The 27,249-nt window shown below is 35.4% G+C and overlaps 3 protein-coding genes and 1 pseudogene across 4 annotated transcripts; all 4 read left to right on the plus strand.

Annotated features, from left to right (window-relative positions):
- Positions 1–1,433: 1,433 nt before the first annotated feature.
- On the plus strand, positions 1,434–6,606 carry LOC111004826 (putative LRR receptor-like serine/threonine-protein kinase At2g16250). The gene is made up of 5 exons (XM_022276051.2): positions 1,434–1,570; positions 2,004–4,140; positions 4,447–4,575; positions 5,241–5,263; positions 5,640–6,606. The coding sequence occupies exons 2-5, from the start codon at positions 2,186–2,188 to the stop codon at positions 6,164–6,166; spliced, it is 2,634 nt and encodes an 877-aa protein (XP_022131743.1). The 5' UTR covers positions 1,434–1,570; positions 2,004–2,185; the 3' UTR covers positions 6,167–6,606.
- Positions 6,607–8,364: 1,758 nt separating this feature from the next.
- On the plus strand, positions 8,365–12,892 carry LOC111011071 (methyltransferase, putative (DUF21)). Its single transcript, XM_022284694.2, has 12 exons — positions 8,365–8,774; positions 9,117–9,193; positions 9,285–9,368; positions 9,449–9,562; positions 9,783–9,869; positions 10,038–10,177; positions 10,262–10,349; positions 11,018–11,091; positions 11,202–11,317; positions 11,696–11,961; positions 12,076–12,122; positions 12,369–12,892. The coding sequence occupies exons 1-12, from the start codon at positions 8,597–8,599 to the stop codon at positions 12,445–12,447; spliced, it is 1,350 nt and encodes a 449-aa protein (XP_022140386.2). The 5' UTR covers positions 8,365–8,596; the 3' UTR covers positions 12,448–12,892.
- A 1,394-nt stretch (positions 12,893–14,286) lies between these two features.
- On the plus strand, positions 14,287–19,397 carry LOC111010805 (S-adenosyl-L-methionine-dependent methyltransferases superfamily protein). Its single transcript, XM_022284369.2, has 8 exons — positions 14,287–15,836; positions 15,921–16,070; positions 16,531–16,801; positions 16,904–16,996; positions 17,454–17,628; positions 18,054–18,299; positions 18,490–18,684; positions 18,775–19,397. The coding sequence occupies exons 1-8, from the start codon at positions 15,000–15,002 to the stop codon at positions 18,971–18,973; spliced, it is 2,166 nt and encodes a 721-aa protein (XP_022140061.1). The 5' UTR covers positions 14,287–14,999; the 3' UTR covers positions 18,974–19,397.
- Positions 19,398–25,489: 6,092 nt separating this feature from the next.
- LOC111008771 (uncharacterized protein At1g01500-like) lies at positions 25,490–27,222 on the plus strand (annotated as a pseudogene). The gene is made up of 2 exons (XR_015788819.1): positions 25,490–26,035; positions 26,792–27,222. The product of XR_015788819.1 is annotated as an uncharacterized protein At1g01500-like (transcript).
- Positions 27,223–27,249: the final 27 nt, after the last annotated feature.

Genomic DNA, 27,249 nt, shown 5'->3' on the forward strand with positions numbered 1-27,249 from the left:
AAATAACAAATTATTTCAAAAAGTACAATATATAACTCATTTAAAACCCATTTTGATATTTACTCCTTTTATTTTGGTTTTTAACAACTTTTGAATATTAGGTTTTAGTTTGTAAACTTTAGTACTTATTGACTATTTAACCATTTGAATATTCTTTGAAATCTAATACTCACTACTTCTGTTAATCCATTTGTAAATAAGTTGATGAAAATGACTAAAATTAGTTTTGAGCGAAAATTTCAATAAATTAAAATAAAATATTTTGTTTATGTATTGTAATAAAATATCTACGGTAACTCAAAATTTCAATTTCATCAAATTGCATCTTAAATTTTGATCGATGTTACAATTTTTTCATCATTAACTTTAAAAATTATTGCAATTTTTACTATTTGATAGATTTTTGTTTGAAAATTTGTTGAGAAAAAATTATTCCCACTTTGTATAAAATGAATTATAACTATATATTTTGTATCAACTTAATGAGATTTAGACATTTTTTTAATAAATTTGTAAGTTTTGGTGGGTGAATTAGGAAATCCAACCTAGAGTAAAAATTGCAACTTATTTAAGTATATGGCTGAGTTGGATAAGATTGAAAGTTTAGGTGAAAATTGGTACAACGTACCAACTTTAGGGGTAGAGAAGGATTCTTTTCCTGGAAAAAAAATGTAACTTTTTGAATTATGACATGATTTAAATTTACTGACTACGATATTTCCAAAAGAAAAAAAAGGGTCTATGGTAAATTACAACAAGACAATAATATGATTTTACTAAAGGATGGTTTTATGTTATTTTTAAAAGTCTATATGTCAAGAAGTTTTTTAAGGATATTAAATTTTAATGCACAGTAACCACTACTTATCTATTTATTATTATTATTTTAATTTTTAGTACAAGTGACCACTACCTTCGTAAAAGAAACTTTTCGTAATTATAAAAACATTATTAGCACTTAACATCAATGTCTTCAATTTTTCTTTGTAACAAACATTAATATCTTCAATAGTTGGACCACAATATAAAAAAAAATGTCTTCAATAGTTCAATTGTACTAAAAAAATCATCAAGTTCTCTAAAAGAAAAAATATTAATGTCTTCAGATAATTATTGAACAGGGTCTAATAATAATTAAAATACAATATTCAAATCAATAATTACCATATTTTAAGGAAAATAATTGCCACTGTTATTTATTATATACATAGACCATGATTAATTTATATTAAATAATATATTTAGTACCAGTAAGAGTTTATCTTCAAATAAAATTTTAAAAAAGCAGATATATCCCAATTCTCTGTCATCTATGGAAAAACAAAAAGAAAAATCAATAATTTACTTCTTTAATTCTAACTCCATAATTGTTAAAAAAAAAAAAATCACTCCATACGGATTTTGCGTATTAATTTGGTGTTTCCATATGTAATTTCCGACGCAACGAGTGTAGGTATTGTAATTGGCAACGAAGACGATCGCACGGTGTTCAAAGTCGGTTTGGAATTTTCTTTATCGGAGTTTCTTCCCGTCCACCTCTGGAAAAGGAAAATTCAAATAAAGTTAAAAGGTTATCTTTGAATTGCAATGGAGCAGCTTCAATTGTTTAACAATGGCGTTCTGTCTCTCTTTATTACGATTACTGTGTGCTCTGTGTGCTGTGAATGTGATAATGAGTCCTTAAATTAGCCTGTGGAAAATCTGTACCAGAAACTCAGAAAGTTTCTTCCCCGAGCAGCTCTGAGTAAACTTGGGTAAAAGATCCCGAAATCCGCTGTAACCAACTGCCTGTTCTTTAATCTCGAAGCCATTATTGACATTCGGCGTCTTTCACTTTCTCGGTCATTTAGTAGCCCGTGCCTTCTCTTTGCCTTTCTCTTTCTCTCTCTCTTTCCGTTTGTGTGCGTGTGTTTATTGGGCAAGATTTTCGAGTAGAGTTGTGGATTGAAACAGAATTCACCCAGCGGAAGTGAAATATATTATTGTATCATTATTTTCTTTAGGTGATTTTGGGTCGGCATTTATGGCGGTTCAGAGAAGGACTTAGAATCATCGCTCGTGATTGGAGGTGATATTTAATACGGCGTTCAATTGGTGAACTGGAAGTTGCTCAACTTTGTTCTTTAGTGGTGCTCGAAGACGATGGAGACGGAAACGAAACTTCTAAATCCTCTGTGAGCTTCCTATGTTTCTTCCACACTATCCGACGGCGATGGAAGTTCAAGCTCGCCGGCGATATCTGCTTGAGGTAGCTATATTATTGTTCTTAATTCAGTGTGGGTTAGGTCAGCCGGAAGTTCTGAACTCCAGCACTGAGCGGACGGCGTTACTCAGTCTCCGATCATCGTTAGGGTTAAGAGGGAAAGATTGGGCCATAAAAGAAAACCCCTGTTCCGCTTGGACCGGAGTTAAGTGCAAAGCCGGACGCGTTGTTGGGATCACTGTGTCAGGTCTTAGACGAACTCATAATGGGCGACTCAGCCCTCGTTTCGCCGTCGATGCGCTTGCCAATTTAACCTCCTTGGTCTCGTTTAACGCCTCTGGGTTTTTGCTTCCTGGCTCTATTCCAGACTGGTTCGGCCAGTCTCTTGTTGCGCTCCAAGTGCTTGATCTTCGCTCTTCTTCGATTGTTGGCCCAATACCTTCCTCTATTGGCAGCTTAAGTAAGCTCACTAAACTTTATTTATCTGATAACAGTCTTACTGGTATTATGCCTTCTGCATTAGGACAGTTATTACAGCTATCTGTTCTTGATCTCTCGAGAAATCTGCTCACTGGGTCAATACCTCCCAGCCTTTCATCTCTTAATAATCTTACCCGGCTTGAACTTGCCTCAAATTATTTATCTGGACCGATTCCACCCAGTTTAGGTACTCTTAGTAAACTGCAATCGTTGAATCTTTCGGACAATAGTTTGACATCCTCTGTACCAAGTCAACTGGGCAACCTATCAGAACTACTGGTGCTTGATCTCAGCAGGAATTCACTGACGGGTGCGCTTCCTGTGGATCTGAGGGGGTTAAGGAGTTTGAAAATGATGTATATTGGAGATAATGGCTTCGAGGGTCCTTTGCCAGATGGTTTGTTTCCAAGTCTTGCTCAGTTAGAAGTTTTGGTATTGAGAGGAAATAAACTTGATGGCGGTCTACCTGGTGACTTGTTATCACGACCTAAATTGTGGTTCCTAGATGCATCCAACAACAACTTTACGGGTAACTTGCCAAGTTTTGTTCGAAACACTACTGCTGTGTTCAATTTCTCAAATAATGTTCTGTATGGTCCTCTACATTTATCACCTAAATTGAATGGGTCAATCGATTTATCTGGAAACTATTTCCAAGGTGATGTAAAGAGTAAAATCAAGGCTTTTCTTCGTGGAAATTGCCTGGATAAGGTGCCAGATCAAAGAACTCTCGAGGATTGTAGCCTCTTCTACGCTCAGAGAAGCTTACATTTTGATGGTCTTCAAAAGGGGACTCCAGATGAACTAGAGCGTCATCCTAATAACAACAATCGCTTGAAGTTCATAATGGTGGGGATATTTGGTGGATTTGGCCTTGTTATTGTTTTGGTGCTAATCCTGGTACTGTTCTTGAAATTATTCGGCAAAGGTAATTCAAATAAGAGAGGGAAAGCAAATGTTGGTCCAGTTCCAGAGGGAGACAGCCCTTCACTTCCAAAGGATCCAGTCTACTTTGCTGGTCTGGGAGATTCATTCACTTATGAGCAGATGCTTCAGAGTACTGGGAATTTCAGCAAAGAAAATATTATAAAACATGGTCACTCTGGAGATCTCTACAAGGGGTTCCTGGAGGGTGGCCTTCCTGTAGTGATTAAAAAGGTAAATTTGCAGTACTTAAAGAATGAAGCGTACTCTCTGGAACTAGACTTTTTCAGCAAAGTATCGCATATGAGATTTGTTCCATTTTTGGGGCACTGCTTCGAGCGTGAGGATGAGAAGCTCTTGGTGTACAAATGTATGCCAAATGGGGACTTGGCTAATTGCTTGCAGAAGGTTTCCAGTTCAGAAGATGATAATGTGCAGTCCCTGGATTGGATTATCAGATTGAAAATAGCCATAGGAGCTGCTGAGGCCCTGTCTCACCTGCATCATGAGTGTAACCCTCCTCTCGTCCACAGGTATCGATCGACAAGCTTTCATTAGAATCCCCATTTCAAAATAAATAAATAATAATAATTATATTGCATTCTGGTTTTGTGAAATATTCCAATTCTTCAGATTCTTATCTAATGAAATTAATAAAAAAATTTTAGTACTAGACATCGTTATTTGGCCTTTGACCAGTTATATTGAGGGCGTTAGCTTTAGAATAGAACGTTAAGATTCATTCTATGTAGTTGGCATCTGGCTGTAATGCCATATGTCCTCCAGTTTATTCTGTATACAAACTGTGTATTGACTTTTCTTTTCTTAAATGCTTGAAGAGAAATTCAAGCAAGCAGTATCCTCCTTGATGACAAATTTGAAGTGCGTCTTGGAAGCTTGAGTGAGGCCTGTGTCCTTGAAGGGGATCATCACCAAAATGTCTTCACGAGATTGCGGCGAAAGTCACAGTATGTATCTTGAGAATAATGGTTTTCCAGATTCAAAATACAGACAAACTCCCCACCCCAACCCTCTTTTTTTTTGTCGAAATCTGAATTTAATTGATTTTTCAAGAATAGGATCCTCCCTCGTTTGCAGTTCCTTCAATCATATTTCTTAGCATAAACAAGTTGGGTCTTTTTGAGTTAGTGCCAAGTAGGTAACATTATTTTTATTAAGATGATGAGGTGTAGTTCATGACAGTAGAAGCATTAAGCATGCTGTGTGGCTATTATTATTGCATGATGTCTATTTCATGATGTTGTCACTCTAAGTAGACGTGCAGACATAAGTGCTTAATTTTCGTGGATAAACAATAAATCATGAAATAGAGAATGCTCTGTTTATCACGTGTCTAATAAGTGGTATTAGATGAGTGTTTAATTAATCTTCATAGATGTCATAGAGAATTGTCACAGTTGTATATTATACCCTTCCATCGATGTCTTAAAGTAACCTTCTACAGTTAACATGTTCAGTTCTTTGAGATCTTTGATCTCTGACTTTGAATTATTTTAAATCATTTAGCCAATTATATTTACTAGTTTATGTCAAAATCTTCTTGGCTTGCAGCTTAAGTTCTTTTATTTATTATTTAATCAAAATTCTAATAGCTTCTTATTCTATTGTGCAGAAGCTCTGAACAATCTTCTTCTGGTGCGTATTTCTTCTGAGCTTTCCTCTTCTTTTCAGTATTTCATTCATAGATAATAAACAAGTAATGTAAATACGCAAAGCCTGAAGACTGGAGTCTCGTCATTACCGCATCAACCTTACCCTAACGAATTAACCATAATTTGCATCCCTTACCTTTCTAACAAACAATACTCCATTTTAGGCACAGCTAACTGAAGAAAAAAGTGACTTCAATAGCTACTGTGGATTCTCACGGTGGTTTTTTGCTGTAATAATTTGGTTGGCTGGCAGTTTGGTATAACTCTTAGTATTAGAACAGCAGACAAAATTAACTATTTAGTAATCAATGTCGTGTTTCTTTCAACTTAATGATTTTCTGTTTGTTGTGTATATGCAGGCTCCTCACCAGCATCCTGTTCTCAAGACATTTACTGTTTTGGTAAAGTGTTGCTAGAACTTGTCACAGGAAAGCTTGGTATCAGCAAAACCGAAGATGCTACAACAAAGGAGTGGTTGGAACACACCTTACCTAACATAAGCATCCATGATAAGGAACACGTAACAAAGATAGTTGATCCGTCATTGATGATTGATGACGATCTTTTGGAAGAGGTATGGGCAATGGCGATTATCGCCAAGTCGTGCCTGAACCCGAAGCCATCTAGACGGCCTCTCATGAGATACGTCCTCAAAGCGCTGGAAAATCCTTTGAAAGTAGTCAGGGATGAAAGCTCCAGCTCTGGAAGGTTGCGAGCGACATCATCGCGAAGATCTTGGAGTGCTGCTTTTCATGGTAGCTGGGGGCACAGCTCATCAGATGTAAATAGAGAAAGTGGCAGTGGACCGAAACAACCAGGAAGAGTAAGCTCCAATGAAATAGTCCCTGAACCAGGAGAATTTCGAGATGTTGAAAGGCAAGATTGAACATTTTCACGGAGTTTCGTGTTCATGATCAAGACTGCTGTAGCTTGCGAATCAATGCCGAGTTGAGAGCGCAAGCTCCTATCCTCAGGCGTGCGTCAGATCAAGATAATCTGGTATCATTCATCTGGGAGAAGGCTGCTGCTCCAAAGCAAAGCTAAGAGCTTTGAGACTGTAAAGCTTGAGTTCTCCTACAATGGATTGATTGCTTTTGGATTGAAATGGCAGGAAATCAGTGGGAAGCTATTGGTTCATCCACCTGGTATGGAACAGAATGCTTTACCAACTGCCATTTTGTTTATGTCAATAAATAAGTAATAATAGTAATGGGTGAAAATCTATGTTGTAGGGGGAACTTTTAGAATAATATCAGTAGGGATTTAAGATTGTATTTACAGATTATTTTTGCTGTTAATGAAAGATATTACCGTTTGTGCATCAAATTTATCTGGTATAAGTATTTTTCTTAAATAGCTTTTAGGGAAGAAAATAGTAGAAAATACTTACCCGTTTATCCCTCTCTCATCTCCATCTCTGAGTTCTGACCACCACCATGCTTTTGACGAGTAAAAATGAAAACAGAGAAGATGATCATTTATTATTTCAAAAATATAATAGCCGTCAAATTGATCGGGAGGTAAGTATTATTCAAAATAGTATGGAACATTAAAGCAGTAAAACGACTAACCATTAATATTAGATTGATTAAATTGTTTCCAATATTTTCATAAAGTTCTCAATGTTGTGTATATATATTAAGAGGCAATGTTGTATTTTAGAGTACAACCTTGTTGTTGGCTATATACCAATCCCTGAAAAAAGAAAAACCAAGAGAATAAATTGTCTTTTTTTTTTCTATTGATATTTAAATATTGAGAAATCTATTTATTTGTTTTATTTTTATCAATAAAAGTAAATATATATATATATATATATCAATCATTAAATACAAAATTGTTAAAGTTGCATGGTTATAAAAAACACGTACTTTTTTCACTCGCATATATATATATATATATATATGTATGCGTATGCACATGTATGTATGTATATGTATCGATATATATATCATATATTTTTTCCCTTACATGTATGTATGTATATTATATTTTGCGAACACGAGATTAATTAACGGTAATTAGCATTTGTCTCTAACAGGAGGTCATGAGTTCGGATATTTCCAACCCACTTGTTGTACTAAAAAAACATGTATTTCTATCTTCTTTTGTACCTATTATAAACAAAATTTCAAGATTTCTTTTTCAGGATAAAATCCAACCGCAAATTTTAAAGATGGTAATAATTATTAATAAGTAACAAAGTTTAAAACTTACTCACTATCAAACAATCAAATTCTGGATGTTAATGCAAAGAGTGATTGAATCATTTCAGCTATTGATCTTCCAGAGCCCAACCTCCATAAGGCGTCCACCGGAAACCTCTTGGATCTCGCTTACTGGTGATGGGTTGAAGTTAACTACTGGCAAAAGCTGTAGTGGGCGAAATCAAGCTACTGGTTTAGACTTCTTTATTGGGACAGCAGGAATTCTATTTGTTGAGCTCCTGCCATTTTTGGAGCTGAACGAGTTTGGCCATGGCCTCCAATCAAAAGTCCTAAATATTGAAGATTGCTGTTTCTTGCATGTGCATCTAGAAAGCAATAGATACGCAGTCATTTTCTTAATGAAAATTCTCTTTTTTCTTTTTTCAGTATTTTGAATAAATAGATTTAATCTAGTATCAATTATGGATGAACTAAATTATAAGATAGCATCATTGTTACTTACCAATATATAGTACTATAATCCTATGATATTTTTGACATCTCAACAACATTATAAAGAAAAAATCTCTTTAAACATTAATGTTGATTGCTGAAGACATCAAGCGGAATTTTAGTCCACGATCATTTATTATTATTTATTAGAGAATCGTAGTAATTAGCGGTTAGCACTGGCAATGGCAAGAAGTCGTCAAGAACAATTTTGCATCTTGGAAATTGGAATGCAGTGGGACCCACTCCGTCATCAGGGATCAAAGTTTTACCAGCCGCGAATATGTTCGCATCCTCCAAACTTATCCCAATCGGACGGTCAGAAACCGCCGGGCCGAAGCGCGTGTCATTAATCGCAAAGTCAGGGGCGTGGGCCCGACGTCAGCGTCGTTTCTATTTCTTTCTTTTTGGAGTACATGTGTTACTGTTTGGGTTGTGCGAGCGCTTTTTTAGAGGGAAGGGGAATTCCTCTGCTACAGAGAAAAATTTTATTCTGTCAGTGGCAGACTGCGATTCCCATCGATTTTCGAGGAAAATTCGTGTTACTCTCGAAAAAGGAGAAGCCAAAGAACCTGTGCGGCTGTGGCTGCTGCTGCTCCCAATCATCTTCTTCGCCGATAGCCGTAAAGGCGACTGCAAATCTTCTTCTACAGAGAGCTATGGCAGAAGATGTCCGGAGTTGCGAGCCGGAGTTCTGGTTGTACATGTTGGCAATCGTAGGTCTGGTGACCTTCGCTGGACTGATGGCTGGGCTCACTTTGGGTCTCATGTCTCTCGGCCTCGTTGACCTGGAAGTTCTTATAAAGTCCGGCCGCCCTCAGGATCGCAAACACGCCGGTAATCTCTATTATCACCTCCCGCAACTATGGAAATTCATTTCGTATCTGTGGCCAGAAACTTGAATCCCGACGATTTCCGTATTGTCACTTGAAACTTTTCAAGAACATTTTAGTTACCTGTAAAAATTACTGTTATTATTTTAAGTAACCACACGGCAGCTGAAGGACCTGTACATTGAATTATGCAATTCCGTGTTAGGATCTGGGAATTAGGTAGTAGTGTGCGCGTGCCTATGAACCGAGAGTACTAAGTAGGATTGGGGGAGTTTTAGAAGCTTAAGCGAAATGTTTCATACCCATGGGATCACCTAGAGTAGTAATGTTATGATTTCTTTGGCAGCTAAGATATTCCCAGTGGTAAAGAATCAGCATCTGCTTCTCTGCACACTTTTGATTGGTAACTCTTTAGCAATGGAGGTAACTATATAAACGTTTGCACATCTCTGTTTGTGGAGTCTACATAATTTTCTAAGTGTAAACTTAATGATGTTGTATGTGTCCCCTGTAGGCTCTTCCGATATTCTTGGACAAGATTGTACCTCCTTGGGCAGCTATCCTTGTTTCAGTTACTCTAATCCTCATGTTCGGAGAGGTACTTTTGATCACACCAGTTTGAGAATAGTTTTTGCCATTGGATATTATTGGGTTAATGTGACGTAGACTTGACTGCAGATATTGCCACAAGCGATTTGTACTCGTTATGGGTTGAAAGTTGGAGCAATAATGGCACCTTTTGTTCGCATTCTTCTTATGTTATTCTTTCCCATTTCATATCCAATTAGTAAGGTAAAATTCCCTTACACCTCTTCTAAGTTCAAGCATGGAAATGAAAATTAAAGTTTGAGACTGATAAGATAATAGTTCTTTAGGCCATATATACATGATATTTGGGATGCTCATTTGAATATCTTATTTAACTGCAGGTAGCCAATAATAGTGCTATAGGCCATATATACATGATATTTAGTTTCTTTTACATCTTTTTTTTTTAAAAAAATAAATTCAGGTTCTTGATTGGATGTTGGGTAAAGGGCACGCTGTCCTCTTAAGGAGAGCAGAGCTCAAGACATTTGTGAACTTTCATGGCAATGAGGTAATCAACTTGGGGATGTGCTCATGGGATCATTTGCATGAGTTAATATTCTAGTATTTGAGTGCTCTAACGGAACATTATCCTTATCTTGTGTGCTCTGAATTTTCCTTCTGCTCCAATCACCATTATTTGATGGATTTGCCATGTCTAAAATATATGTTGTCTTAGGCTGGAAAAGGTGGAGATTTAACTCACGACGAGACTACTATTATTGCTGGGGCACTTGAATTGACTGAAAAGACAGCAAAAGATGCCATGACTCCTATATCAAATGCATTTTCCCTTGATCTGGATGCGACTCTTGATTTGTGGGTTTTTTCTTTCTTCCAGTTCTTGTATGTCTGTCTAATATCATTTTTCCGTTTTTCTAAAGCCCCTTCTGTATATGGCAGGGATACACTCAATGCTATAATGACGAAAGGGCATAGCAGAGTTCCTGTATATTCTGGAGATCCAAAAAATATAATTGGACTAGTTCTGGTAATTCACTTGCATCATCCCTAGCTGTTATAAACAATAACATTACATGATAGGTTGAAATGAATCCTCTTTCTTGCTCTCTCTATTGTATCACCTTCTAATGTAGCAGGATAAGGAGACCTGAGAATAAAATTGAGAAATGGCTAAGAGGGAGTTCTCAGGTCCCTCTTGCTTCATTTTTCAAAATCAGGGTGGCTGTTTACATGCAAAACTGAAGTGCTCTGCATTGTGAATAAACAAACTCTTCTAGTAAAATAGAACTGTTACCGTGTTTTTGGACTAAGGAGTTTAAGCATGTGGCCTAAGTTGCCGGGCTGCAGACTAATGAATAGGAAAACAGAGGGCCTTGGCCAAGCTGAGTTCTTTCAAATTAGAAACACCAACCTTGAGCCTAATTGGACAGACATCACTAGTTTAAATGACATAGGCGACATACCTCTAATGTGGGAATGGAGGTTGCTTTCGCATATTTTTCTCAATCTGTTCATTGGAGTGAGCGGAAGTTGATGAAATTGTTGCTTTTTATTTATTTATTTTAAATTTCCTGATTAATATATATATTTTTATTTGGTGCGTGATCATTGTGTCATATTATGATACTCAGACTTAAGGTATAGTTCATGCCATCGAGCATCTGCTCATTTGTTCATCGTTTTAACATTTTTCAGGTTAAAAATCTTTTGACTGTTGATCCAGACGATAGAATTTCCCTCAAAAAAATGATTATTAGAAAAATTCCACGGTATGAGAATATTCATTGCTTGTATCTTTATGCATTTAGATGAAATGACCTGTTGGCAGTTTTGGACCTGGAAAAAAGCTTTATTATTTTTTCTTCCTCAACTACTGCAGGGTTTCTGAAGACATGCCTCTATATGACATTTTAAATGAATTTCAAAAGGGGCATAGTCACATTGCTGTGGTATTCAAGAAACATGGTTACCAATCTGAGGCATTGCTGAAAAAAGGTGAGAATGTGCAAAGCAGAAATTTTATATTAATTGGATAAACAAAGAAAGTAATTGCGAACAAATAAACTATTCAGTTATGTTTGGGGCAGGAGGGTTTGGGATCTTAAAATTTGTTTGTATGCTATCCATTTATTTAAGGCTCAGATTTTATAGTCATGATATTTCTCATCCAAATTTGGGAAGGTTCTACACCTTCGTCTAGCATTGAACTCGTATTTACTCATGTTCTTGAGGTCCAAATTCCTTGGAACTGTCTAGATCCACCAATTATAGGGCTTCACATGAAATGCTCTTAGTTGTGCTCCTTTTGCTGTGAACATATCTTATTCGTTTGTTACTTTTGACATACCCTTTTCCTGCCTGGTTGATTCTCAGACAATGGAGTTGACTCTGGTGCTGATGCTGCTACTCAAAACTTAGTGATGAAACTGGAATCAGTTGATGCTCAAACAACAGCTGAAAAGGGTGGAGGCCAACAGATAAAGAAAAGTCCACCAGCTACTCCTGCGTTTAAAAAACGACACAAAGGTTGTTCATTTTGCATTTTAGATGTCGAAAATGCACCTCTTCCCATTTTTCCACCTAGTGAAGAGGTGGTTGGTGTCATTACTATGGAGGATGTGATTGAAGAACTTCTTCAGGTGATGACAAATTCTTTAACTTGCAACTAAGCATGGTTTACAATGTTGGGAGGTTAGTTCTGCCAGCACTGTTATTCAATGTTGATCTTACGTATCATATAATCATCTTGTCAGGAGGAGATATTAGACGAAACAGATGAGTATGTCAATATCCACAACAGGTACGTGTCGGTCTCCCTAGCTTAATAAAAGCACTTGTATGCTTTATGTCTACCTGTTTCGCTATAGCAACATATAGCTAGCCTGGCTAGAACTTGTGCATCGTTTTGCTTTCTTGCCGAGAGTGGATCAATATGGATATAAGGAATTGGATTACATTTTGTTCTTGTAAAACATATTTCTTATGGATTCATTTGATGTTCCTGTTGGATGGTCACAAAGATAATAGGGAATTTTGCTGAATGCAGAATAAAAATCAACATGCAAGCATCTCCAGAAAAACCAGGCACCAACCCATCGCAGCTTTCCTCATATGTTAAAATGTGACTGCATTTTCATCCCCAGCAACGTCGGGCTCCAACAAAGTTCCACGGTTTCCCGACTTGGCTACTGCAGCTCTTGCCCATACCTTCGATAGACTGGTGGTATTTCTTTATCCTTATCTTTTTTGATTTAATGGTATAAGAGATTTAAGGTAGAAGAAAAGAAGCTGAAATCTAGACAAAAGTTAGCTGCCTCGTACTTATTTCTAAGATCAAATAGAAATGTATTTTTTTGCATCTATGTTTTCCCAGGGCTAGATGGTTGGATTTTAGAAATTATACCATTTGATTGTATAGGAACGATATGTATTTAACTTCAATCCAAAGCAAGTGTATCAATCAAGGTAGGGTTCCAGAAAATAATGTCATGCCTATTGGCTATTACAAAATGGGATAAAAGACACTTTCTGTCACTGTAATTTCATTGAAGTAATCATTTAGTTTATGTATCTTTAAATGGGTAACAATTTATTTTTTGAATTTTAGTATGTAACAATTTAATCCTTGTAGTTTAAACTTGGTAACAATAATCTCTAACATGAATTTTTTTTTTCTGGTTAAGATTTCTTATATGATGATAAACTAGGAACAAATGTATTTATAAATGACAAAGCTTGAATCATTATATTAGAAAAATCTAAACTTAGTTTTAATGAGATTTTTCATGGTATGGAATAAATCGTTACAAAATTTATACTATGTAGACTAAATTGTTATCAATATGTAAGTAAATGAATTAAATCATTACAAATTAGAGTTCATCGTTCCTTTTTCTGATATACGAAATATGAGATCAGATCACTCAAACTCAAACGAAGCGAAGTAATAGGAAGAGAAGACCGCTGCAAGAACTACATGTGTTTTTTTTAACCTACAAAATGTCTCTGTACGTACCAAAATTTAGACCTTTGATTTTATTATGCTTGTCTTAATTGGTTTATATTGTTAAATAAGGCTACCAACTACAAATGTGATTTTGTAGTTCATTTATTGATGTGGATAATTTTTTAACACCAGATCGAGTGTTGGCATTATTAATTTGACAATTTGATTTGATTAAGGAGTGGTTTTTATTAAGGAATGATTTTGAAAAAATAGATTTAACAATAACTGATTTTAAAAAATTATTATGTACTTTAAAAATTAAAAAATCAATTTTTTAATTTATCAAACAATGGAAGTGATTTTGTCAATGACAAAAGTTTAAAATTACTTTCAAACACATCGTTAGAAAAACATCATTTCTATGAATTGAGATCTCACTCGTTTAAATGTTTAGATGTAAAGAAGTTATATTTAAAAAGGAGAATGATAATGTAGGAAAAAAAAGTAGGATTGTTTAACTTGTATGTTAAACCTGTTTTAGCATGATAAATAAAATGAAATCCCTCCCCTTCACTCATCGAAAAATAGAGTCCGGACAATTCTTTCCATATTTTGATAGATGATAGGAGAAGAATTGAATCAATTGTTGGACTCAAGAGCATTAAGCTTATAAAATATTCAAATTTAAGGTTCATTTTTTTTTTATAACAAACTAATCTTATAAATTAAAAATAGAATATAATTATGCAAAAATACAAATAACTATTATCGGTCTAATAAATATATCATGATATCATTCAATTAATAGTGTAAATAATAAATAAAAATTTAAGCATAATTGCATTTTAAAATTAGAAAATCTATTGAATTTTTAATAGAAAATATCAAAATTTAGGGATTAAATTTGTTAATGAACAAAGTTTTAAACCTTTATTCTAAAAGAGTAAAAAACAAAGCTAAATTGAAAAAAAAAAAAAAAAACTATTGAAAAAAACGGGGAAAACTTGAGTGAATCCGCCAATATCCAATTGCGTTTCTTCCGGTACGGCGACGAATCTGTTTTCTCTCCTCCACGCGCGCGAAAGCAAAAAAGAGGTGGCAAAGCTGATTTGCACGTGCGCGGCACGCACTCCACGGAGCTCGCCGCCGGCATATTCCGTTACTTCCCGGAAGTTTCGCTCTCTTGCCTGCAGTTTCCGGCCTCTTCCACAGTTCTCACGCTAGCTCCTGGTTCCGGCGAAACCACTTGCCTCTATTTTTTTTTTCTCTTTTTTAAATTTTAAGGGAGTATTCATCCACGAGAGCGATGGTTTGAACAATTCATGTTTCTACTTGGGAATTAAACTCAGCTACTTCTTCGTTATTCAAAATCCAGGATCTGATGTTTTGCTGCTAATGCAAGCAAGCTATCTGAATCTCTTCCTTTTGCTGGACTTTTCCTTGTTTGAATCTGGATGTTGATTCTGCTTCGCATTGAAGAGTAAGACGAGTATTATCTATTCGCTTTGATTCAGATGGTAACTTCGGATTTCTTACTTCAATTGTAAGGTTCTCGGATCTTTGTATTTTGCTCCAGATTTCTATATTCCTCAAAGTAATTTAATTCTATTCCCGCAATCGTGTTCTATTAGTTCCGATGCGTTCTCTCCTCTGTGAGTTCTATCTTTGGATCGGATTTCTGTCTGCTTAGTATTTCTATAATTTAAGATTTCCGTATCTGTCGAGGGACAGATGGCGATAGCTCGGTTGGCTCGCCAAGCAAAGCGTTCGTATGGATTGTGCGCGAAGTTGACAGCAGTGGTTATTTTAGGCCTTTGTTTCATAGTCGTTTGGTCTATTTTTGCTTCTCCTTCCACGTCTGTGACGATTCAGAGGGAAAGTTTCGACAACATTGGTGAACCCGTAACAGGAAACACGAGGGCAAGAAATTCTGGAGCTCAAGTTGATAATAGGAAGAAAATAGATAAGGGTGAATTGAGCAAAGATAGGAAAGAGAGAGTGAAATCCGATCTAGATGGAAAGGATTTGAAAAAGGTTAACGGCTCTGATTCTAAGTCTCCACGTAATCATGCATCTGGACAGAAGCATGGAGCAGCAAAGGAGAAAAATGAGAAACATAAAGAAAATAAATCAGAAGTAGCAAAAAAAGAGAATCAAGGATCAGAGGAATCTGATGAAGAAGATACACAAAAGGAAAATGAGGAGGAAGAACAGGAAGTGGTGGATGGTCAAGAAGCAGAATTAAAGGATGAAGAAGCTGAAACAGAAGGTGATCTGGGGGAGCTAGATCAGGAACTTAAGGAGAGGATTGAGCAAAAAGATAAAGGGAAAAAGGTCAAGAGAAAGGGTCCATTGTTTGATCTAAATGCTCATTATAGTTGGAAACTATGCCGAGCGAGAAGCAAGTACAATTACATTCCTTGTATTGACATTGAAGCTGGGGTGGTAAAACAGCAGGGTTATCGACATAGGGAACGAAGTTGCCCTAAAGCACCTCCAATGTGCCTTGTGCTTCTTCCTCCCAACGGATACAGGCCCCCGGTGCCCTGGCCAGAGAGCAATTCGAAGGTATCATTTGTTAGGTTATAAATGATCACTTTGAGGATACGTGAATTACTTTCACATCCTTTCTGATAGCAAAAAATTCTGCAGATACTTTACAAGAATGTTGCACATCCAAAACTTGCTGCTTTCATCAAGAAGCATGATTGGCTGGTGGAAGTTGGAGAGTTCCTTACATTTCCTCAGAATCATTCCGAGCTCAATGGTGGGGTTATTCACTATCTTGAGTCCATTGAAGAGGTAAACCTTTTGCATCTTGCTTAAAACTTGTGTCCATTATCTTAATTTTCATAATCTATGGATTTAGGAAATGTAATACGTCTACTTCCCAATTGAGTTCTACTCTCTTTCATGTATTAATGATAGTACTATTGCTATCAAACATTGATCTTATTTTAAATTTGATGTTCAAAGTTTCTGGTTTAAGAATTTTTGTCATTTCATACAGTTAGGTAATTTGGAAGTGGATGTCTAGTGAAAGACATTTAATCTCTCCATAGGTTATCCATCTTGTACGATAAAATGATAGAATGTACATTTTTATTGCATCTCCTTTTCCAATTGGAATTAGACAGGTTTTTTAAGTTTCCCAAACCAAGATGTCAGGAAAATATTGCAACTAGATCATGATGTTGTTTGGAATTATAAAGCAAAATCTTATGTTTTTATTCATGGGTTTAAATTTAAATGCATTTGGCAGATGGTACCCGATATCGAGTGGGGCAAGAATATTCGCGTGGTGCTAGAAATTGGATGCACATATGCAAGTTTAGGGGGTTTTCTTCTCGAAAAGGATGTTATAACATTGTCGTTGGGCTTGAAGGATGACCTCGTGGACTTGGCTCAAGTTGCACTTGAGCGCGGATTTCCTACTGTGGTTAGCCCTTTTGGGAGTAGAAGACTTCCTTTCCCTAGTGGTGTTTTTGATGCCATTCATTGTGGGGGATGCAGCAGAAGTTGGCATTCCAATGGTTTGATCACCTTCTAATCTCTTTCTTGAAGTTCAATCACGTCATAAATGAGTGAAAACCTTTTCTAATAAATGGTTTTATTTCTGTTATCTCTTTCTCTAGACGGCAAGCTTCTTATTGAAATGAATAGGATTTTAAGACCCGGTGGATACTTCATCTTGTCCACTAAACATGACAGCATTGAAGATGAAGAAGGTTCGCCATATATGTTTTTTTGAGTCTTTTACTTTATTTATTTTGGTTGGAAGTTCTATGCTCTAAAACTGATATTATTAATGCAACCTGATCTATTATCTATTTTATACTTTATTGTGCAATTATGTACTCCTTATGGAAGTTTAAACATAGATATGCATGTAGAATTTTTCTTCCACGTAGTTCTCAGTTTATAGGTTGAGTAACTTCAAAATAAGATAAGAAGATTTAATAACAAATCAATTGTCAATATTAGTGGAGAAAATCATTGGAAACTTACTTAGTAAGTGGAATATGGTAGATGTTGAAATTCTGAGAAGTTAATTTCGAAATGTTGCCTTAACCAAATGATGACACTCTTCTTCTTGCTTGCATCTCTTCCTTTTGTTGAGTTATAACTATTCTAATATTCTTCCTTAGCCCTCATCTATGAAATGCTTGTAATTTCTCTTATCAGCAATGAGTTCATTGACGGCCTCAATTTGTTGGAACATTCTGGCACATAAAACGGATGAAGTCAGTGAAGTGGGTGTTAAGATATATCAGAAGCCTGAATCGAATGATATATATCAGTTGAGAAGGAAGAAAAATCCACCTCTATGCAAGGAAAACGAAAACCCTGATGCTGCCTGGTAATTCCTTCATTAGCATGCTTTAGAGAAATTTATAATTCTTCAAATCATTAGGTCTTAGTTATATTGCCCCGCCTGATGCCTTGGTGCCATACAAATTTTTGTCCTGAAAGTTTGATTTGGGTCTAAAATAATTGAAAATAAAAGAAGCATCAGGCAATTACAAGAGAAGCATTTGAAAGAAAGCAACCCACATTGGCCAATTTCAATTTTTGTCCACGTCTCAGATTGCCCAGTTCAGATTTTGCGATTGGATTTCGACATGATAATAATCCCGAGGAAAAATGTCTACAATTAGTGAGCATATTCAAGATGTAGTCTATACAAAGTTGAAGTTATTTACTCGAATTTCAGCACCAGCTTCGTTTTCTGCTTTAAAATCTGGACTATTTACTTGTTGCCTGATAATTTCTGATTGAAAACAGGAACGTGCCTCTGAGAACCTGCTTACACACCATTCCAACTGCCATCGAACAACGTGGAACAGAATGGCCTGAGGAATGGCCGAAGAGACTTGAAAATTTTCCCGAGTGGTTGAGCAATGACAAAGAGAAGTTAATTGCAGACACCAACCACTGGAAAGCCATTGTTGAGAAGTCATATCTTACTGGAATAGGTATTGATTGGTCGAATGTGCGAAATGTGATGGACATGAAAGCCATTTATGGGGGGTACGATATCATCAAACTACTGAACACAGTAGATTTTGCTTCAATCTTATTCTGCTTGATATGTAACTTATAAGTGAAGTGGAGCGATCAAGAGATAGCAAACATGAATTTTATAGCCTGGTTAAGGATAAATCTCCTACCCCATTTATTTCTTTGTGCTAAAAACAGAAACTTTGACATCCTTTTACAGGTTTGCAGCTGCTCTCTCGCAGCAGAAGGTTTGGGTGATGAATGTGATCCCAGTCCACGTGCCAGATACACTTCCGATAATCTTCGAACGCGGTCTGGTCGGCGTCTACCACGACTGGTGTGAGTCTTTTGGAACTTATCCACGATCATACGACCTTCTGCACGCAGATCATTTGTTCTCAAGGCTTAAGAACAGGTGAGAAGTTGAACATCTTTGTTCTCTTCCTCTTGCCATGTGGTATTGACTGTTTTAACTTAAGAACGAATCACCATACCGACATTGTAGGTGCAAGGAGCCTGTATCGATTGTGGTTGAGATGGATCGTATATTACGACCGGGAGGTTGGGTAATTATACGTGAGAAGCTGGCAATTATGAATCCATTAGAAGGGATACTCAAGAGTCTACATTGGGAGGTTCGGATGAGTTATTCTCATAAAGAAGAGGCAATATTATGTGCACAGAAGACTATGTGGCGGCCTTAACAATTTTTGAAGTGAAGCCTTTTTGTTCTTACAATTTTCTCAGAGACCAAACAAGTTCCACGCTCTTCCACAATTGCAGAATGAGAAGACAAAGGTCCTTTCCAGCTAAAGAGATGCTTCTTCTGGTTCTCCGACGAAAGATTTACGGTGTATATTTGTTAAATCATCCCTCAATTTAAAAGCTTAAGCGAAAGGCCCAACAAAGATGTTCAATTTTAAATGAGGAGGAAGTAATATCTAAATGAGGAGGGAGTAACATTACAGGAGTTTGAACTCTTGCTCCAATACCTTAACAATATTTTTTTAGAATTTTTTGTAATGCTTCTATAAATCGACACACTAATACTTACACGTGAAACCAAAACATTGTCTTAAAACATTTGAGGAAAATGTGAAAATATTTCAATTGGGCCTTTTGTTTTCATGACATTTGCAGGAGAGAAATTTTATGATATTTTAGTTCTCTCCTTTGCCTTTGTAACATTTCAATGTAGGTTCAATTATTTATTTATTTATGTATCAAGAAAAAAAATCCTTCGAGAATGATCCAAGAATTTCTTTAAAATAGATTTAGATACTTTTTCATAGGAAAAAAAAAAAATCAAACCTGCATGCCAAGGTAAGAAAATAAATCAAATTAATCATCTAAAATTTAAACTTTGGATATGCAAAATTGGCAGTCGTGACAGAGCACATCAACAACTAAGTATAATGAAAGAAGTTCAACGGTAATTGGTATGTATTACAACTAAGAGATTGTGAATACTGAGTTTCGATCTCTCATCCTTACAATACCGTTACCTACTATTATTCACAAACCATATGATACAACGCCATTCAAACTGTGACAATGTTAACAAAAACATACCAATTGCTGAAATCCACAAAGTAATTGCTGAAGTCCACAAAGTATCTCCTGTGTGAATCTAATAATAAAAAAGTAAATATAGAAACTCCGACAATTTTTAACATAGAAAAATCTTCGTGTGACGAGAAGTAAAAGACCTACCTTTTTTTTGGAAATTACAAGAAATATGACATGGGAGGACGGCCGCCCTCAAAATTTTTTTTTTTTTTTTTTTTTCTGGATGAAAAAACATTAGTAAATTAAAGAAGATATCGATTGCTGGACAAATCAGCCAACCAGGGATACAACTTTTTCCAAATCTCACTTTCCTTTTTCTTATGGACTCTCATTGTAAGTATACGAGCACAGAAATTTGCTTTTATATTAACTTTAAGGAAATTATCCTACATAAATCTTTCAAACTTTTGATTTCTTGAATGGTCAACCAAATTTTGGTTAAGACTTCGTCATCTCCACGCAGAAGCTTGATAATCTCATCTGAATCAATGTCCACATGAACCAACGAACTGAGTAAGCTGAAACAATAGGAACATGTAATACAATTCTTCTCTAATAATCAAAAGTAGACCTACTAGCCCTGTGGCGTGTACGCCCGACTTACTTTTCTGAGGCACCCATGTTCTTTTAGGCTTCTACGTACTTGTATGTAACTATGTTTAGAAAATATAAAAGCTCCATCTTTTTTAATTTAAAGTAAATCATTTTAATTTTTAGGTCAGATTTTTTTTAAATAGTTTAAATCTACCCCAAAAATATCTACAAATATGAAAATAGTTATTTTTAAGTTTCTTTTTCTTTCTTCTGTATTTCTAATAATACTTCTTTTCGAACAAATTTGTTAAATTAAGAATTTGATTCATGGACTTTCAGAATTGAGTTCGATAGATTTCAAAACTTTTAAAAAATGTCTAATAGATTGTCAAACTTTCAATTTTACATCTAATATATTTTAATCTATTAGACTAATTCTAAAGTTCAACAATTTATTACATACAAAATTTAGTCCAAAAACCTATTTTACACTTTCTTTTAGAAATAAATCGTAGGCAAATTTAAAAGTTTAAAAACAAACTTTTTGAAGTGACCTGATTAACATGCTAAAATATTAAACTATTTAAAACGTCCTCAATATTATAGATCTAGAAACTATTAATCTATTGTAATGGTGAATTAAAATAAAGTGTAATAAAAGAGATGATTCAAAGACTTTTTTAATGTGGTTCGGTTTTCCAACTTACCCCACAAGGCCACGTCTAGAAACTAATATTAAAAATCAAAAGTTAATACAATGCATAAAATAACACTTCAAGCACAACTTCCTTTGTGTGGTAGACCAGTGCTTGAGTTCCCTTCAACGGTGGATGCGCCTTATTCCGTGACTTAGATTTTTCACAAATAAAAAATAACTCACAAAATTACATAAGAAGTTATCTCTCAATCAAACTTACACGAAGAATTATTCAAGTGTATAAACAACTTTGATTTTCCCTACTCTTTTCTCTTCTTTTTATGCTCCAAGAGAACCATATAAAAAGAGGATGAGATTGATGGGAAAAAAAAAGGAAAAACTGATTAAAGACCACAATCACCTCGAGATTAGAAGAGAGAACCAATTAGAAAAAGAAAAAGTTTCAATTGAGAGTATAACAGTTAGAAACTTATACATGGCCATTGAAAAGACAATTAAAGAGCTCAAATTAAATTCAAAGTAAAAAAACAAACAAATATAATATAATCAAAGACAATAGATGAGAAAAAATTAAAGATTTTTGCCAAAAATACCAATAACTGAAATTCCTCTCACTTGTAATTTATCCAATTTAATATAAAAAACATACCGTTGAAAATTTTCTTTATACAAATTTAAATCTCACCCGACACGAAGTGAAGTTCAAAAGAATCTGTTTGACAAATTTTTAAAGATGAATATTATATGCTAATTTCACATAAAATGCAAGAAATAGGAGAGAATGTTCATAATTAGTGTGGCCGTTGTTTCAATTTCACAATCCTTCTAGATTAAGGTATGCTAATTATAGTCCGTTTGTCGTATGATAATAAAACATGTAAGGTGACAAAACATTGTGATGCTACAAAAATCATGGGCTAAACCAAATCATTCAAACTTTTTCAGTGTTGAAATAAAGTACTTCGATTTTTCTTTTCGTTGGGAAAAATTGCTATGAAAATTATACTTGAAAATGCGAAAACTCACTTGTCCCAGTTTGCACCTCATCGTTGAATTCTCACAGTCGATTCCATTGCTGCACAAGCCGCTCTTTGTTCGTACATTTGATAACACAGGTTCCAATAGCAGAGAAGTACGAGCAAAAATATAGAAACAGCCGAAGAAGAGAGAGGGAGAGAGAGGATGGAGAGAGGAGCCGGGCAGAAGATGAAGGTAAAAAAGAGCCCATGCCATCCCCTCCCCAAGCAGACCCAACAACATGAAAATTTTATTGCAAGTATTTTGACCTGCCAAGCAAGCGCACCTGTCATGGCAAAGGTCGACTATGTACATGACCACACAGCCAAATACCTGTTCACCTCTCCACAATTCCCATCGCTATTATCTATAATTGACAACATAGATAGAGATTGTGGATGCTACACCTTTGAAGCCCTCACGATCAGCGGTGAGAATGCAAATCTTGAATGTAGAACTCTGCAAATCAACGTGAAATCCAAAATTTGCCGGAAATAATATACCTGAAAGCGCGATTCGGGAGCAGTAACAGCACCGTAAAAGTAATCCGCAGCGACACATTGGAAGAGCGATTGAGAAGAATGCGAAGTGGATCGGGCGAACTTCTTGTGGTTCCGAACTCTGGCAATCGCTAATTCGATGTCGAACATTGGAAAATCGATCGATCAATCGGAAGGAATCTTCAAATATTCTTCATGATAGGTCTTCTTCTGCCATCGCCACCGAAGGTTCAATCGATTTTGAAGAAATCCACGCCGAGATTTGGAGAAGTAAACATTGAATCGAGCGCCTCCCTCCTCTGTATTCTTTCTGTATCAAGAAAATCGATTGAACTAGTAAATAATTCATACAGATATATTAGAATTGAGAAACGAAAATACAAACGGAAAGAACAAAAATGTGGAAAAGAAAATAGAGAATCCTGTGATGCTCCAGAGAAGAGAGGAATCCAAGACGCCACTGCTGGCGATGGGAATTTACAGAACAAGAACTGGGGGCTGACTGAGTTTAAATAGAGGAATCCCTCAGCAAATAAATATTATTTTTTCCCTAATAGGATTAGGAATGGTCATCTTCTTATATCTTCTTATCAAAATCGATTTATCTCTTAGCTTATTTCATAATAAAAGATCAAAATCGCTTATTTTTATGTTTATTTATTTTTAGTTTGATCTCCTTTTCAGCCTTTTTGTTTGATATTAAATAGAAAAGAAAAGGAATAAAATCTTTATTTAATCATCTGTTATATTTAAAATCCAATATATGTTATCATCTGCAAAACAGTAAATTTTAATAAATTTGAAAAACAACAATTTTTTTAGTACAAAATGTGGGGTGGGAGGGTGATTGAACTCACCTCCTCTCGATGTGAGATTTATATAAATTAATGGCCATGCTCACAACCTCAATTTGAAAAACAAAAAAGATATAACTTACAAATTTGAATCAATTAAAAATATTTGATTTTTTTAATCAATTAAAAACACATGACTTACAAATTTTCTATTTAGCATTTGAAAAATAACAAATTTTAAGTTAAAAATATTATTCAAGTTTGATGCTCAATCTTAAGTGACAATATCTATCCCTTTTATTTAAAAGATAATTAACATTATTTCTAAACTGATAATTTTCGTTGTGAGAATCTCCGTTATAGATTCTTTGACCCAACTCTTATTCCCAAAGATGAGTAACGAATCTTATTTTTTTCATCTCTACTTTATAATTTTTCTATCTCTAGCTCTCTAACTTTTCAAAAAATAAAAAACCAAATATAATTAACAAAATGTGTGTTTTCTATTTTTTAAGAACAAAAATCAATTATCAATTTTTTTTTGTTTTTTAAAAACAAAAAACAAAAAATAGAAAAATCAAGTACCAAAAACCAAAAATGGAAAGTTATTCATTATTTTATTTTATAATTATTTACTACATTTCTTAAAGTTTACTTATTTTATTTATTTATAATTTTTGTTTAAAGGGCAAATACACTTATATATATATAGTTTGACTGAAAATTCACTTTTTAAAAGCCCTAATGCCCTTTTACCAAGGTTGGGCTACAGTCTCCAGCGGCTCAGCCCAATAGCTGTCTACAGCCCAATAGCCCAATTGCAGTATGACCAGCAAACTTACCTGAAAGCTCGGCCCAATTTCTTAATGTCCACACTAATGTTATATTTAATAAGGTAGAATTATGCAATGAAACCACTTCAATGTTGTTCTAAAAAAAAATATGCAAAAATATGTTAGATTTTCCTATTAAGTGATATTAAAATTTTAACCTGGACGGAAAAATTTAAATTTGAAACAAACTTGAACTTAATTCAACCGATTAATACATATCTACGACCATAAGTAGTAAGTTCGAATTCTCACTTTCACACGTTGTCGTATTAAAAAAAAAATTTAATTCAGAGATTAAAATAGGAAAATAGAAAATTAAAGATTAAATTATAATTTTAGTATCTATAATTTGAGCTTAATTACAATTTTGTCCATGTGATTCCAACTTTATAGTTTTAACTTTAATTTCAATTTTGTTCATATTATTTTAATAAACCTCACAAATGATCCTTAATTTGTCTTTTATCCACTCAAAAGACCCACCATTTATTTTTTTTTTCTATTTTCTATTAACCTTAAATCCTAGTGAGTCAATTGAATTAAACTCTCGAAACTACAATAATCAAATTGAAATTATGTTTTCAGTAGAACATGTGGAATGGAGGATCGAATCTGTTTCTATAAAGCTCCCGTCCTCTTGAGGGCGCAGGCCTCGTCTTAACACCTGCAAATTGGATAAGCTCATCTCTCAAAGCTCAAAACTAGAAAACGTCCATTCTCTTCAGATATGCTCCCTTCGCCGCGTCTCATACAATATTTCCAACAAAGACAAATTAATTTCTGTCGTTTGTCTGATAACTTCCTTTCACCTTTTTTTCATTTCAGATTCAGAAACCGTAAATAAGATCTTGCTGGAAAATGGCCATTTGGTATTGAGGACTGGATTATTGTGGGTGCGAGAGCAATGGACATTCGTGCTCAGATTGAGATCGTGGATTCTAAATTTTCTGGGTAGGTTTGATTTCAGAATCAATTTGCTAAATTCGTCTGTGGGTGTTTAATTTGCCTCTCTCCTGCAGTTTTTCTGTGTTTTCTGTTTGCTGATTGGAATGTCGAATGTAATCATCTCTATCTCTCTCTAATTACATTCGTTTGTTCTATCTTACAACAGATTTCACTGGTTTTCCAGTTGCAACCTGCAGAACTTCTCAGATACTTTCATGATCACTTCAAACTAAATCAGTTTCTTGAGGGGTTGCTGTGACGATCGAGCTCCTCTCTTGTGAATCAAGAGCAAATGGGGAAGCAGCTGATCATGAGCTCTTCTTACCCATTATCTAACATTAAAATTCCATCACCCTGGCTTTGATTAAATTTCCAGGTTGATGGTTTGACCCTGGAGTTTAACACTCTGAACCATATCCCTCCAACACCAACACCCATTTGGACGAGATGGTGTTAGAAGCAGCAATTACTCGGAAGGCTTTTCTTCGGTTCTCAGGAGAGACAGGGTCGATAAGAACTCGGAAGAAGCGACATTTGTGAGCACTGATTCCATTAAGTTGATGGGGAGTTGTTGAAGTTTGAGGTTTTCAATGGAGATTATCATATTCAATCTGGAGAATTGTCTCATAATAGAGCATCAAAGAGCAATTCGAAGAAAGGATGGAGCATGAACTGTGAATCTGAAGTTGTTGCTAATGCTGCATTCTTGAAGGGAAAGCTTGTTGCAGGACAGGCATTGGTCAGTCCAACAATTGAAATGTACATTGCTGGAAGCTTTTCTGGAAACCCCGTCGACATAACGAAAACTCTGCAACTCAGCTTTCGGAAGCACGGTCATAAACACAGGTTGGATGCAATACCAGAGTATGATACAACTGAACGGCAGAAAGACTCATATCCTGTATATGATTCACAAGTAAGCTTCTTGATAGCTTCTGATTCTACATTGAATCTTATTTCTTTCTGCTTTTCAACTGAAATAATTCAACAAGGAAGTTTCACTAGCCCCTTGTTACATCAAAAAATCTTTTCACTCGCATGTAATGTTTCCTGCACTGTAACCTACTTTTTTAAGATCCAAACAGTTCCATTTTGTTGCATAGAACTTAAAATCTTATCCAAAAAGTTCCATGTTGTTGCATAGAACTTAGAATCTTATCCAAAAAGCTCTCATTGTATAGAACTTAGAATCTTATCCAAGGCATATGAATCGATGAAAGAAGTATCAATAGGGACTGGGGAGCAACGTGCTAGCTGGGATGGTCCTCATTCTAATCACCATTACCTTGCTCTTTTGTTCTGCGACCCATTATTTTAAGTTTTCTTTGATGATCTATCAGAACCGGGTCATCTGACAAACATGGCCTCTCCCTCTCCTAAGACATGTTGAGAATTGTAAAATGGGGCCCCCGCCACTATTCCTGAAGTTTCCTTGGGAACCCTCCTCTTGATACTTCATCCATTCTTCTGTGTCGTTTCTCAAAAAGTAGCATATATTTGAAACATGACCAATTTTAGTGTACAAATCTATCTAATGATTGGATTGCTCTCTGCCATTGTTTCCACAATTCTTTGATAGTAATAATGGCTTCCTTCATGGTGTCGATTTTTCTTGCTGATGGGATGCTCAAGCCAGTTCTGTATAACATCTGTCTACTCAATCATTGTGCAGGTTTCAGAGTAAAGAAGTTACAGACAAGACAATGAAGATGACTACAGTAACGTGTACTGCGGAACAGACTACATGGAAAGAGAATATGGTGAACTATCCTGGTTAAACTCAGGCGTGAGAGTTGGTGTAGGACTTGGACTCAGTATCTGCTTGGGGGATCGGTGTGGGAGTAGGCTTGCTTGTGCGTACTTACCAGGCAACTAGTCGAACTCTAAAAGGCAGCTTATGCGATATGATTTCTCTTACTAATATTTCATTGGATTCACTAGTCTTGACCTGTAGATTCAGAAAGTAGACAATAATGGTTTGTGTCAATAATATGCATCTCTGACAGCAGTTTGTGAGACATTGTAAAGATAACATCGTGTCCTAGCATGTTCATTTTCAAACCTTGTGTATAGAAGCCATCGTGACATCATTTCTTTACCAAATGAGTGTATCACTCGGTATCTTCCTAT

The sequence above is a fragment of the Momordica charantia genome, assembly GCF_013281855.1.
Source record: "Momordica charantia cultivar OHB3-1 chromosome 11 unlocalized genomic scaffold, Mcharantia_2.0 BLBB01000011.1, whole genome shotgun sequence".
NCBI lineage: Eukaryota > Viridiplantae > Streptophyta > Magnoliopsida > Cucurbitales > Cucurbitaceae > Momordica > Momordica charantia.